General features: G+C 47.4%; 4 protein-coding genes across 4 annotated transcripts; 1 reads left to right on the top strand and 3 right to left on the bottom strand.

Annotated features, from left to right (window-relative positions):
- Positions 1-176: 176 nt before the first annotated feature.
- EDB93DRAFT_1242318 (transmembrane amino acid transporter protein-domain-containing protein) lies at positions 177-2,260 on the top strand (the record flags this gene model as incomplete). The annotated part of the gene is made up of 9 exons (XM_041451997.1): positions 177-561; positions 618-700; positions 738-825; positions 880-974; positions 1,031-1,302; positions 1,359-1,503; positions 1,554-1,839; positions 1,896-2,042; positions 2,094-2,260. The coding sequence occupies 9 exons, from the start codon at positions 177-179 to the stop codon at positions 2,258-2,260; spliced, it is 1,668 nt and encodes a 555-aa protein (XP_041304093.1).
- Positions 2,261-2,587: 327 nt separating this feature from the next.
- Positions 2,588-3,158, bottom strand: EDB93DRAFT_1253854 (uncharacterized protein; the record flags this gene model as incomplete). The annotated part of the gene is made up of 3 exons (XM_041453534.1): positions 2,588-2,793; positions 2,850-3,078; positions 3,135-3,158. The coding sequence occupies 3 exons, from the start codon at positions 3,156-3,158 to the stop codon at positions 2,588-2,590; spliced, it is 459 nt and encodes a 152-aa protein (XP_041304092.1).
- A 115-nt stretch (positions 3,159-3,273) lies between these two features.
- Positions 3,274-7,131, bottom strand: EDB93DRAFT_774321 (atromentin synthetase). Its single transcript, XM_041457419.1, has 8 exons — positions 7,036-7,131; positions 6,799-6,944; positions 6,039-6,742; positions 5,852-5,988; positions 5,560-5,798; positions 4,672-5,505; positions 3,864-4,618; positions 3,274-3,806 (listed from the first exon to the last, which is right to left on the bottom strand). Exons 3-8 carry the CDS (start codon positions 6,733-6,735, stop codon positions 3,601-3,603), a joined length of 2,868 nt encoding a protein of 955 aa, XP_041304091.1. The 5' UTR covers positions 6,736-6,742; positions 6,799-6,944; positions 7,036-7,131; the 3' UTR covers positions 3,274-3,600.
- A 1,568-nt stretch (positions 7,132-8,699) lies between these two features.
- Positions 8,700-13,231, bottom strand: EDB93DRAFT_1253852 (uncharacterized protein; the record flags this gene model as incomplete). The annotated part of the gene is made up of 20 exons (XM_041453533.1): positions 8,700-8,903; positions 8,959-9,010; positions 9,067-9,323; positions 9,942-9,961; positions 10,012-10,044; positions 10,100-10,281; positions 11,547-11,716; positions 11,772-11,823; positions 11,881-12,118; positions 12,170-12,304; positions 12,361-12,420; positions 12,472-12,477; positions 12,528-12,616; positions 12,669-12,682; positions 12,742-12,770; positions 12,829-12,871; positions 12,931-12,945; positions 12,998-13,017; positions 13,068-13,100; positions 13,159-13,231. The coding sequence occupies 20 exons, from the start codon at positions 13,229-13,231 to the stop codon at positions 8,700-8,702; spliced, it is 1,725 nt and encodes a 574-aa protein (XP_041304090.1).
- Positions 13,232-14,577: the final 1,346 nt, after the last annotated feature.

The raw sequence follows: 14,577 nt of genomic DNA, 5'->3' as shown, positions 1-14,577 counted from the left end.
TCCCGGAATATCCGTTTTTCCATTTCTCAAGAGATCAGCCGTGTGGTAACCAACAGTAATGGTATGTAATAACACCGCATACTGATATTCAATCTAGCAGTACCCACAGTTTAGGTAAATAAAGCCTGCCCTATCAATCCGTGAACTCTGAATTTTCATTCCTCGCTCCCACCACAATGGCCTTCCAGCCTGCGGCAGCTGTCAAACCCGGCTTGGACCCTCAACCTTCTCTTTCAGAGAAGGAAGACCAGATTCCGTATATTCCTGAGTACTATGTTCCTGATGGCGTTACGCCTAATCTCGAGACATATATGTACTACGCCAAGATTCAACGTGAAAACGAGGTCCTATCTGCAAGGAATGATGCTGAAACTACCCATTGGGGTGGCCTGATCTCCAGAACATTCAGACGTTCCTCTGATAACCGTTCCGTTGCATCAGCCATAGCTCCTTCCTCAGCAGAGGGGGGCGCCGATCCAGTCACTCCAGGCGAGTACCGTGCAGCTTCTGGGGCTCTTAGGACGGCTACCTGGGGGAGCGTCTTCTATCTTATTACTACCGGTAAATTCATTTTCAAATTTGATCATTTTGATGGGTTCTATAACTTCATTCCCAAGATATTTTGGGTCCTTACTCTACCCCGTATGCATTCCAACAAGTTGGTTATGGTCCTGGTGTAGCCTGTTTCGTCGTCTTCGGCGTCTATGGCTGCGTATGGTGGCTTCATCCTATGGCAGTTGTTCTTGAAACTCGACTCCCAAAGGTATCCCGTCAAGTCTTTTGGAGAGCTGGGGCAACGTATCTATGGCCGTTGGTTCGGGCTTCGTACGTAATCACTCTCATCAATGTAGAGAATCCATTGATCATGTGCATCTACAGTCTGTAACGTCTTGCAAAGTTTGCAGCTCGTGTTCAATGTTGGGATCATTATTCTTCAAAATGGCCAAGGTCTTTCGCAGATGGCAAAGTTCAAAGTACACTCCTCATCATTTGGCGCGTGTTATCATCTATCTAACTTACCCCTCTATAGCTATGCTTCAGCGTTTGTAACGTTGTCTGGACCTTGGCTGGAATGTTTCTTGGTCAAATTCGCACTCTTCAGAAGTTCGGCTCGATCGCCAATCTCGCTATCTGGATGAACATCATTGTCTTGATAATGACAATGGCCTTTGTGGCTCACTCGCCACCCAACTATAATGCAGTACCATATTCTGGCCCTGTGATAACCCAGGCAATCAACTTACAGGCTTTCGAGAACCAGCTCAATGGTATCATGCAGATTGTGTTCTCATACGGTGGAGCGTAAGTCATCATAATTCGTGAAGATATGCATGTGCAGATTACTAAATTTCTTTTAGCATGATTTTTGTCGAGTTCATGGCTGAAATGCGGCGCCCAATGGATTTTTGGAAGGCTATGGCGTATGCCCAAATCTTCATCTTCGTTGTTTACATGTTCTTCGGTCTTTTCGTCTACTCATACCAAGGCCAATATGTCGTTAACGTCCGTCGTTTCTCTCTTGATTTGGAATCCTACTGACGATGCTGTTACAGCCGGCTAACCAAGGGATTTCCACTTATAGTTTACAGACTGCGACCAACGCCATTTCTTTGACCGCTGGTCTCATCGCCGCTGCATTGTACGGCAACATTGGTGTCAAAATCATTTACAACAACTTCTTCGTGGACATATTTGGTTTCCCCCAGCTGACTGCGACTCGGGGTAAATACTATTTCGCAATTTCCGTCATAGCATATTGGGCCGCTGCCTTCGTTATTGGATCTGCCATCCCGCAATTCAGCGCCCTCTCGGCGCTGGTTGCTGCCGTTTGCATCTTCCGTGAGTATCCAAATATTTTTTCTAGTTACTTTCATCACGACTCGAACTCCCTTCAGAGTTTACATACACCTTCCCGCCATTTATGATTTTGGGTTACACCATGCAAATCGATGCCGCAAAAGGCGACCGAGAATTCGACATCAACGACCCCTACGCCCACCGTGTTGATACATGGAGGAATTTCTCGCGTTGGAGACGTGCATGTACGTACCAATTCAGAGTGCCCCCGTGCCAAATCTAACCCCTTGCGCTAGTGTTGACTTGGGATGTGTTCTTCAACCTGTGGAACTTCCTTCTCACGTTCGCATGCTTGGCTTGCGCTACTCTGAGCGCTTACTCGGCCGTCACCACGATCGTTACTGCGTTCGCGACCTCGAGTTCTTCGTCGTTTAGCTGCCATTCGCCGTTGGACAACAGTTAAGATATCAAGTGGTTAATATGAATTTGGACGCGTGTTTGTGTTTAATTGAAAGCTGTAGGATGTCATAAATATGGTATAATACTCGACTCGTTCACCCTCAACCTTTTGCCCAATGTACCCCTGGGGGGAAAACGATAAATCACTTTCATTCAAGCTACTGCCCGCAACAGGTGCACAAGATCCCCTATACCGATGTCAACCGTACGCCTACGGCATGGTGAAGAGATACGGCAAATTAAGTACGCAATACATGCACTCCCGCTAAATAGTTTGATAGAACATCGACGCAAGACAAGAGATATAATCGGAATGCGCAATTCCAAACAACTACAGCCCACGAGCCTCGAGACGACTTCGGAAAATCTTCTGAAACTGCAGGACGTGCTCAAAATCCATGAGCGTGTGATGTTCCCCAGGAACATCAGTATATGATGCCTCGCCGCGGCTGAAGTTAGACCATGGCTTGAGCTGGTTGTTGAGCCAGTCAGCCTTTGTTCCGGCCAATGGAATAGCGTAAAAAACTTCGAGTGCAGCTGAGGGGTTTGTATATAAGCAAGCACATCTGAGATCAGGAAGTGAACAGACATACAAACTGAGCCTGATGGATTGTAATCTAGTCCGCAATCGATGAGAGACCCAACGAGGTCTACCCATTTATCAAGCTTCTCAATCGTCAGCTGGAGCTCGACGATTCGTCGAGGAGGCGACACATTCCACACGAACTCGAGCTGCTCTTGCCTCGTGAGCAGTCTCAAGGGAGGAGCCAGATCATCAGCATCATGTTTCGACACGAGACCAAGGAAGGACGACAACCAAGCCTCGAATGTTTTTCAGGCCCGGCTGGTGGACGAGGGCGAGGACTGAAAGTGGCTACCATTGGTGGCTCACTCTGAGTCATCAAGAGGCAATTTCAAATGCATGATGATCTGCAAATTTGTTAACATAAAACCCCATGTATATGGTCATGGTGTAGGGTGCTTGGAAATATGAATTTAAGTACACCGATGGCTGAAGTGTGAGAAAACTAAGTCAGTGAGTGAATTGAAGAATTCAGCTTTACGGCACGTGATGGTGTGTGACCCAAGGCACATCCATCAGATTCAGATTCATATTGATCGCAACACCAAGAGGTCGTAGTAGAGTGGTGTTTCATGTCACTCCCAACGTTGGGCTCAAGTTAACAAGCACTATAAGTATCATGAGAAAATGCAAAGAATGATTTCTAATATGCTTGTGTCATAAGACAACAATAGATGCATGACGACGTACCAACTATTATAAGTAGTTAAATAGATACTTGCGAATGTCAGGTATAAAAAATAATAGACCACTCTATATTTTTATAGGCCACGAGCCTCGAGACGACCCCGGAATATCTTCTGGAACTGCGGAACATGGTCAAAGTCCATCAGCGTGTAGTGTTGCCCAGGAACATCAGTATATGATGGCTCGCCACGGCTGAAGCCAGACCATGGCTTGAGCTGGTTGTTCAGCCAGTCTGACTTGCTGCCCCGGAGAGGAATGGCGTAGAAAACATCAACCGCGGCTGAAGAGACCCAGAATATGAGCAAGCGATGATAAAATTAGAAAACGAATGACTTACAAACTGAGCCTGATGGGTTGTATTCCTTCCCGCACTCGATCAGCGACCCGGCGATGTCCACCCAGTGGTCGAGCTTCTCAGCCGTCAGCTGCAGCTCGACGAGACGCTCAGGCGGAGACAGCTTCCACACAACCTCCAGCTGCTCCTTCCTCGTCATCGATCTCAAAGCAGGCGCGAGATCATTAGCATCGTGCTTCGACACGAGACCGAGGAAGTGCGACAAGTTGAGCATGCCGCCAGTCCAGTCAATCTCGTGCATGCGGTCGGCGATATGAGGAGGAATGTTGATCAGACCGACGAATTTCACTTCGTCGCCCATGGCCTCGAGCCGCTTGGCAACCTCAAACGCGACGACCCCACCGTAACTGTAGCCTGCGATAGCGTATGGTCCCGTCGCCTGAGTCTTCTTAACTGCTGCGGCATAACAGGAAACCATCTCGTCCATGGAAGTGAAGAAGGAGTGGCCAGTATCGAAACCACGAGCACGGAAAGCATAGAAGGGACGCTCATTATGAAAATATTTGGCGAGATTGACGAAAATGAGGACCTCCCCAATACCAGGGTGAACGAAGAAAATTGGTGTCTTACTTCCAGTAAGTTGGAGAGGAATGATGGGGTCGTACTCTTCAGTCTGGGTGCCCTTGGAGAGCAAGGAGTTGATGTAGTTAGACAGGCTCGAGAGAACGGGGTGCTTGAGGATTTGAATAGCAGAAATCTCAGGCAAGCCAAAATATTCCTCTCCTTCGCGCTTGAGCCTATAGATTATGTGTCAGTGAAGGTCGTTTGAAAGCGGAAAAGATATACTTACCGGATAGCATCAATGGAAGTACCGCCGATCTCGAAGAAATTGTCGCTCGCCGACACTTCGTCAACTGCGAGGTTGAAGATATCGGCATATATCTTGGCAAGCGCTTTCTCCGTTTCCGTGGATGGGGCGATGAACGTAGCGCCGCGTGCCTCGCTCAAAAGCTCCTCCGAGCGAGCGATGTGCTTCGCGAGCTGACCTTGCTTGAAAAGACTGATCAAACGCGCACGAGACAATTTACCCAGAGTCGTCTTCTCCATCTGGTTCACAGGGATCGGAACGACGAACTGAGGCGGCAGCGTGATCATCTTCACGCAGATATCCCGAAGGGCCCGGTGAGTGGCGAAGAGCTGTGTGGAAGCGTCTGCTCCATCGAGGTCGAATATTAGCGAGTAGAAAATGATGAATCCTTCCGTCTCCTGACCAGGAGCACGGTACGGAGCAGCGGCGAGGAACGAGTGCGTCACCCCTTCCACCGTCTGGAGGTGGGTCTCGAGCTCGGGGATGCCGTACGAGACACCATGGACGATGACGGTGTCTTTGATACGACCGCTGAGCCGCATGACGCCATTCTCGATGATGCCGACATCGCCGGTGCGGTACCAGCCGCCCTCGACGAAGCTGGAGGACGTGGCCTCTGCGTTGTTGTAGTATCGTACGAAGACCATCGGTCCGCGAACCTGGAGCTCGCCGCTCTCTCCGTCATGGCGCAGGGTGGCCCCATCTGCGGGGTCCACGATGCGCATCTCGCAACCATCGATGGGTCTCCCGAGATCGAGGAACTCGTGAGCAGGCTCCTTTGCGAGGACATCCACGGGCTCGTAAATGCATCCAGCGCTGCAGAAACCCCATCAGTTTATTTATATCACCAGATGGTTGAATGTGTCTCACCAAGTTTCTGTCATTCCAAATCCAGGAGAGATGACGAACGATACAGCGGAGGGGTTCTTGCTGAGCTGCTTCATGGTAGCAGCGAACGCTTGGGCTGTCTTGGAAACAACAGCCTCGCCGCCGCTGTTAATCCGCTTGATGGAAGACAGGTCGAACGTTCCGAAAAGGTCGACGCGCTTCTCCAGATCACGTGTCAGTTTCGATAGCAGGAAGTTCGGGGCAAACGTCAATTCGATCGACTAACAATTGAGTGATGAGAGATGCGTGTGACTATGATATCATGCTGACGTACCTTTTCGTCGATCAGACGGAGAAGTCGAAGGGGATCAGCGAGGATAGCAGATGCGTGCACGTGGAGTTGCGAAGCGCCATACAACAGAGGTGTGATGTGCATTTCTAACGATCCCGCGACGTGGTCAAATCCGACCCCTGAAATCACGATCAATATCACACTGATGTTTAAACCACGTGCGCCTTACAGTTCAAGACTTGAGATTCGGAAGTCAGGCCGTAGCTGTGCCCCTTGGCATGGCATGCGGCCAGAATAGTGCGGTGCGTGTGAACGACAGCCTTGGAGAATCCAGTCGACCCCGAGGTCAAGAACAGGATCGCCTCGTCGTCCGGCTTTGCCTCGTACGCAACCCAGTCAACTGAGACGTCAAATGTCTCCGCTGATGCCTTTAATTCGGAGAGTAGGTGAATATCCAGACCAGAAATGGTGCTGATCTGTTCGGCCCCAACCTCGTTGGTCAGCCAAGTAGCAGACCCAAACAAGTTCTTGATGTGGGCGACATGGCCCTCCTTGTGCGCCTGTTGTGCGCTGAGTGTAGGCTGCAAGCATGGTACATAGCCGGCCATCAGACAGGCCCATACAGCAGCCATATTATCTTCATGCTCCGTAAGATATACGACGATGATGGAGCCTGTGGGTTTGCCCCACTCTAGCATAGCACGTGCGAGGTTGCGAACATATTGGTTGAACGCGCTGAAGGTCTTCGTCTGGATGGAGGAGTCATGTGCAGAGGATGTTATGAAACCAAACTCGTGGTACGGATAGAGGTTGACAGCTTGAGCGATGACGTCGTGGAGAGTATTGGGTTGTGGAGAGACAACCAATGTCTTCAAGGTGGCAACAGATTCTGTGACAGTAGTGGGGGAGACTGCGACAGGTACCATTGTCTCTCTCAATGCAAATTTTAGATTTAATGCAGTGGTATGAACAAGATGTTAAGCACTTACTGGCCTTCTTGGAATTACTTATATATATGTAAACATGTTTACATGCGCCTTTCTTGTGCGCAAGCATTCAATCGCGTATCGGAAGGAACTTCCACGCGATACTCAGGAAGTTCCATATGCATATAGTGGAGATGGTGGAAAGATTACTTTGTGGAATGGATCCAAGTTATCATGCATGTAGCGACGAAAGGTATTCCCGATTAGGCTTACCAGCGGAAGTAGACGGCCCGCGCTTACCGTATCTGGTTGTAGTACGGCCCAGCTTGATTCCTAGGGCAAGAAGTCTGCTAGCTGGTTGAGCTGGCAAAGCTACTTCTGCCTGGTAGTCGGCAGAATTCTATGGGCAGTCTGATGAATAATTCTGCCCCCAACACTACTTATTTCTGACAATGAAGGTCTGACCGTGCAAACAAGGTGATTTCCATGCCAGAAGACAGCGCTGCCTCCGAGCGTTTGAGGAATGGCCCTGGCAGTGTGAGATTTATCCGTTCAAATTTCCTTGGTATCGTGTCAATAGGAGGGAGTTAAGGCCTGTTCTCCTGTAACCCAACCTGACGATGTGCCTCTCTCATCTTGGCAGATCTGTGTTCCAAACGTTGATGTCAACTTTACCATGATGATTCGGGAACCAAAATACTTGTTGAGATTCTTTGGAACTTCTTCACCTCAAGTTGTTTGTTCACTTCAGTCTTCGTTACTGACATTCGTGACTCACGTTCGAGTCTTGATATGATTGATATTGGATGAATCGATGATCCAATTGACGAGTGTTCGGGAGTCGGGACAAGCATTTTAGCCATGTATGTCAGTCACGTGATGTCATTTTTTTCCTTCCGAATCGGCAGATTCCAGACAAGAACATTCCGCTGTCCACTCGTGAGTGGTTATCAAGCTCCTGTATCTCCTCACCTTTACCCTTACCCTTATTCTTCCCTGCGCCTTCAGGAGCCGAGTTAGCCAACGCCACAAGGAACCTATCAGCATTCAAATCTATCTTGGGTTCTATATCGAATTCGATGTCGTTGAGTATCATGGATCATCATGTTCTCGTTTACCCTCTCTCGAATTTGACACAAAAATATTCGAGCATCAATGTCGTACAAATTGATGATCAGAAGCTCTGGACATTTTGGCTATGCTCGCGTGAGCAAGGAACTAAAAACATCTGTGTTACTTACAGCATGATTATACATATACCACTATCGGATTTGTGTCGTCCATCAGGATACGGACATCTTGACGATTTCTCAGCGCAGAGTTCATGCACGTCCGCAGAATTCTGCCATCTGCCGGGCAGAACCAATTGGCAGAATGGCGGACTTCTGCCCACAACACTAGCTGAAACGTATTCCTAGTGTAATATATGAGACTAAAACCTTACTCCTGCGACAGATCCTCCAAAAACAGTCTTCCCTGTGCCCAGGACATTTCTACCGCCCTGAAGGCCACACTCTTCCCATCTTCTTTTGTGCTCGGACAGATCATAGTGGGTCTGTCCCGAACACGGAATTTTTCCGGTATCACCTATCTGAGCACGGACGCACTGTTTTTGTCCCCTTTTCCTATCCAGTCCTTTTACTTTGTTTGTTCGTCCAGGTGACTAATCTTCAATGTCATGTCAAATCATGATCATTCTTTTTGCTCCAACAGATTATAAGTTGCTCAACCGAAGTTCTTATGCAAGTTACTCCATCCTGAAGCGGCACGCTAACATTGGTGCACCTGAAGTATGTTGAAATGCCCACTCTCAATGCGCTAAAGAGCTGCACCGCTGGTCATTGGAAAACTCGGATGAACCATTGGAAAGCATGGGTAGGATAAGGTGAGTTTTTGTCCGCATGGACGTCCCCGGACCCTCGACCAAATTTGTCCTTCATGCACGCCACCTGGTAAGTATGTCCCTACACAGTACTGCTAGTTGATACAAGTACACGTTCCCGGAAGACAATCGAATTCATGCTAGTTTCTGCGTCGGAGTCGGCCATGAGTTTGGCGTGATATTCTCGAACGCTAAGAATGAGGCGTGGCCCCAGCACAAACATCTGCACGCCAATGAAAACTTGAAGAGCATCATAGAGTATCAGAACTCCAATGGAACTTGAATTCTAAAGAAATTATGAGCAGTAGTTACGCGCAGATGTCAGCGACAGGTCGGCGCACCGCGATCTCTGGAGAGTGAGTTATAAGCTGAAGGCAAGAGACACATACAAAACTAATATGGGCAGAACTTGAGCAGAAAATCCGGCTATATTCACATTACCAGCTCACCTTGCAAAGTAAACCACGTGAGATTGTATCAGCACTCTGAAACAGTCCCCGATGGTCGATCCTGTCGATAAACCGAGTCGTCGCAGGTCGCGGAAGTGTTTCACAGCAATCCAGACTGAAAGACACAGTGCGAGGACCTCCCAAGCAGTGTAGACCGTCCAAAGTATTAAATACAGAAGCTTGTCGTTCCCTTCATATCCATAATAGCACATATACGTGCCAGAGAGTATCAGTTCCTCTGGTGTTTGTCCAATGAGCTATATTCTTCAAGTCAACGAGTAAAACTCACCCACTACGTTATCCTTGAATGCTTTTGCCCCGATCACTCCGCAGGCGATGCTGCAAGCCAGAAAGATAATAACAAGGGAAATTAGCATCATTCTACTTCCCTGATACATGGCATGTAAGCGAGAAATCGTGATAACTTGCATCATATTTCAGTCTAGTCAATGTTACAGATGTTGCAACTGGGTAACTTACCACACAGCATGACAGCTACAACCACATATATCCAATTCCGTGCGTAGTACATAATATTGCCTGAAACACCCAATTAATGAACGCTCTCGTAGTACCAAAAACTCCCACTCACAGCTATTGAGTTATTACGTTGAGTCAAGATCAATGGTCAGAACTTCACTCACCCCTACAAATGAGTGTCTTCGTGGGATGGGAATGACATGGTTGCAGAATCAACATGAGGTACGAACAACGAGATATAGCACAGTCATGAGAGACCAACGCTGCCTCTGTCACAAATTTATCACGTTCTCCCGTTTTTCTTCTGACAAGGTACTTTGACGCTCACCCAGATCAGTTCAATCTATGACATCTTTCTTAGCAAGTTTGCCATTCCGGCGATAATATCGACCTACCTCTTGTCCCAGTGTTAGTACTGGAGATATTATGAGAATATTAGTAGTTTTCGAACACCGTCCTGCTCACCCCAATCGTATACCACCACCGCGGCAGCGGCAACTGCGAAAGCACAAGTCAGTTAGATCAAGACATCTTGATTCTTGATGCGACAAACCCATCCAATAACTGAGAAGGATATTTGAATCGATTGATGGCCACCAAGTGGGATCATTTAAGACCACGGTCATATTCGAGGGATGGGTATGAGCGAGTGCGGAATGTTGATGGTGTACAACAACAACGTCCGTGCTAGATATAGCACCGTTCAGCCCTCCTGTCACCAAAATCTGATCCTGCCTGGATCAGGTGAAGTATTGCTGTGCAAAATCAAACAAAAGACGCCAAGGCTTGAGCTTGATGATCCAAGTGAATTTTGATTTTCAAAACACGCAGCTACAGTTGAACACCAGGAAGATTCTAGTTTTCATGGTAATGTCGGCAACGAATTTCCATCACCATTTTCGGGGTGTTTTTGCTGCAAGCTTGCAAAAATTGAGGAGTCCTCTATATGAAATATGGTCATCTATCACACAGGTCTGTGATCGAGGCACTCTTTTCGGCCTCATCAGCGGTTGGCAGGCGTAGTAACAGCCATATAATGGAACGAGGCCCATTCTAGGTACCTTGAGCGGGGAAACTAACCTTTTGTCGCCAGTGAAATTAAATTCGAAAGGTATTCCTAGAGGTCAAAAGAGACATTATAATGCGGGTTTTTCGGAAGTACTTTGTCTGACTCACATATGCTCCCCGCCATCAATACATCTTGCGTCTTCATTTAATCTTGTTCATAGTCGCTCTCCAGAACTCGATTCCCACGATGCCAACACAAGCGTGCGAGTTTCTGCAAAGTATCTTCCCTGTTTCCCATCTTCTATCAGGCACTTCCAAGTCATTCAAGTCATCGTTTGCTTGCTCTAGGAGCGACTGTCGCTGCCAACGGATGTATGTATGCCTGCACATATCTGTGTCTCGTTTATCTCGTTCAGTGCTTTACTCTGATGGTCGTACTCAGCAGGGATTCCAACAGAACATCTTGGACCTTGGCCGACCGTGATGCCTTAGTAGTTTGACGAATACTACACTTGAAGCTCCGATTCTCTACTAATTCCCCACTCCCCACTCAGCCCCTTGCCATGCTCATTCATGGCAGTCAAACCATAAATCGGTGCGTGTCATTTGTTTTGCTTCTCTGTCGCCCGGACGGATGAAAATCCATCTCAGATTAATGAAATAGCAGCCATCTGAGCTTCATACTTTGTGGTCACTTCTGCGTGCTAAGACAGCGGAACTCCACGAACGCGCTATCTGGGCAGTCTTATTGTATTTCAAAATCGGGCATCGAGGACCGGGTTGGTTGTCAGACGTTCTGGATAATTTCAGCTTGTCACTTGGTGCAAGCGTGCACGGGTAGCTACTTCCTTCCAATAGTAATACGACAAGTAGGTTTGCAAATATACTAAAAAATAACATATCAACCGAATACCACGGCGGGTCAAACCTCTCCTTCCTGTTGACCACTCGGCGAGTGCTACACAGTACTGCTAGTTGGTACATGTACACACTCCAGGAAAACAATCGAAGTGATGCTAGTGTCGGAGTCAGAGTCGACCACGAGTTTTGCATAATATTCTCGAACGCTAAGGATGAGGCGTGGTCCCAGCACAAACATCTGCACGCCCAATAAAATTTCAAGAGCACCATAGAGTGTCTGAACTCCAGTGGAATTTGAATTCTACAGAGATGATGAGTAATGATTACACACAGACGTCGGCGACAGTTCGGCGCACCACGAGCTTTGGAGAGAAATAGGTAAACTGGAGGCAAGAGACACAAAGAAAGCTAGCATGTGCGGCTCTTCAGAAGAATAAGATAACCGCATTCACATTACAAGCTCACCTTGAAAAATAAAGCACGTGTGATTGTAACAGCACTCTGAAACAGTCCCTGATGGTCGTTCCTGTCGATGAACCAGGTAGTCGCAGGTCATGGAAGTGTTTTGCAGCAATCCAGACTGAAAGACACAGTGCAAGGAGCTCCCAAGCGGTGTTGAGCATCCAAACCATTGAGATCAGAAGCTGAACGTCTTCTTCATATTTATAATAACACGTATACGTGCCAGAGAGTATCAGCTCCTCTGGTGTTCGTTCGATGAGCTGTGTTCTTCAACTCGGTAAGTGGAGCTTACCCGCTACAACATACTTGACTGCTATTGCTGCGATCACTCCGCAAGCGGTGTTTACAGCCAGGAAGATAATAACAAGGAAGGTGAGCATCATTCTAGATCCTTGATACATGGCATATAACCGGGCAATCATGATAGCTTGCATCACATTTCAGCCGAAGTAATCTTACAGAGGTATTGCAGCTGTAACTCACCACCCAACATAGCAGCTATGACCACATTCGTCCCGTTTTTTGCATAGTACATAATATTACCTGAAACACCCAGTCAGTGAACACCCTCGTACCAGTATGCGACATACCAACTTACACCTATTGAGTCGTCATATTGAGCCACATTCAATGATCATGACTTCACTCACCCCTACAAATGAGTGTATTCATTAGATGTGATTGAGAGATGGTGGTAGAATACTCACTGTATCTGTCTTCGAGAACAATGGCATGATTCCTGTGTGCCGCCGGTCAGAAGAAGAATTGAATACAGTGCAAATGAGACATACTCAGAACATTGATGCTAATTATCGAAGAGATGTGGTATTAGCACGGTGTCAATCTGTTGACCTCGACACATACACGGAATATGGTATTGCAATATAGCGTATCTAGAACATTGGGGGATCAGCACTACTGCCAACCACGCTATAGCACAATGTGCGGTACGAACAACCAAATACTGCAGAGTCATGAGGGACCAGTGTTGTCTCTGTCGTGAATTCATTGTATTTTCCTCTTTTTCTTCTGATATGGGACTCAATCACTCACCCAGATCAGTTCAATCTATGACACCATTATTAGCTAGTTGGCTGCTCTGGCGACAACACCGACCTACCTCTTGTCCGAGTGTTAATGCTAGAAGCATCATGAGAATATGTGTGATTTTCGAAAACTGTCCTGCTCACCCCAGTCGTATACCACAACGGCGGCGGCGGCAACTGCGAAATTGCAAGTCAATACCAGATCATTGTCAAGACATGTCTTGATACGACAAACCTATCCAATAGCTGTTGAAGATGTTTGAACTGATTTCCGGCCACCAACTGGGAGTATTTAAGACTACGGTCATATTCGAGGGATAGGTGTGAGCAAGTGGGTAATATTAATGATGGTGGTGTGTTACAATGGTTTTCGTGCTAGATATATCGCCACTCACCAAAATCTGCATGGTGGAAATGAATATTTGATCCCGCCTCAAGATCCTTGACTGGGTGAAAGTATTGCGGTGCGAAACCAAGCAAAAAGAGGAAGCCCTCCAAAATCAAAGTCAATTTTGATTTGCAAACCAACGTAGAAAGTCTGAGACTCGTAGTGGACTCCCGGAACTTGAGTCCGCCGGATAGTTCGGGGATCACGTGTTCCCAGGTTGGCCGCCTCAGGTTATCATGACGAGTAGCGCCACTCAGTGCTAGTGCGGCAAGTAACTTAGTGATCGTCGTCTGGCGTAGTCACGAAATAAAACTTTATTCGTACACTACACACATATGATGATACTTACCAACCGAACCAAAAAAAATTGATAAACGGGTGATACGACGCTAGGACTCCAGTGTCACGCAATGAGCAAGGGTTTTATTGATGTATTCGGTTGACCCTGACTAATGTGGGAGTCTGAATGACGACGAAGTCGATAACTAATGGCACTGAAAGAGCAACGGATCAGACAGGTGGCAAAATATGTCTGGACTCTGCAAGTACTGTCGCGCATCCTTAGCTGGTCTAAACAAAAAAAGACACGTCTCACCCTATGTAGAACCTGAAGCCAAATTATTGTGCAACGTCCACAAAGCTTGCAGCGCCAGAGAACAAAACAAAGTATTTGAAGGTGGCGGTAGAGATGAAGAAAAAATGATCCGAAGATAGTGAGGACGGATATCCGAACGAACCAGGAAGTGGTTGAATGTCCAATTACTCTTATGGAACAAGGGATATTCTGCGGGATAGCACCAGAGAAGCTAGACAAAAAAACCGTGATATAGAGTGGGTTGAAGTGGAGCAAACATATCCGTCGCCTTGGTACGCTTGAACATTGGGGGATTGAGGCTTGTTTGCTGATGTACGTTGGGGCCGTCACCGGCTGTGTTTAGTAGAGGCACGAAAAGCGCTGTTGGTTGGATAGTCCAGACTGACTCCTGGCAGAGAAAGATGGCCAAGAGGTGTGCGATCGAGAAGTTTATGATATACACCCTGCCAAAGCTCCCTACCACCGTGACAGCGTGATAGTCACGTCAATTAGACCATATATGGATGATTTGTCATGCAATCGCTGTACTTCGGGCCAAAGCCAGCCAGCCATTCGAGTCATTTGCAGCTTTGGCCCGGCTTGGATTTTTTTGCAGGCCAGAGCTGTCTAAAGCCACGGCTTTTGGGCCAACCTGGGCCAGAACATCACTACCTCCTACAGTCCCCATGGCT

Source organism: Suillus bovinus, assembly GCF_016758785.1.
Source record: "Suillus bovinus strain UH-Sbo-P2 chromosome Unknown EDB93scaffold_65, whole genome shotgun sequence".
Classification (NCBI taxonomy): Eukaryota; Fungi; Basidiomycota; class Agaricomycetes; order Boletales; family Suillaceae; genus Suillus; species Suillus bovinus.
The sequence above is the reverse complement of the archived record's forward strand: the minus strand, read 5'-3'. Positions and strand labels throughout refer to the sequence as shown.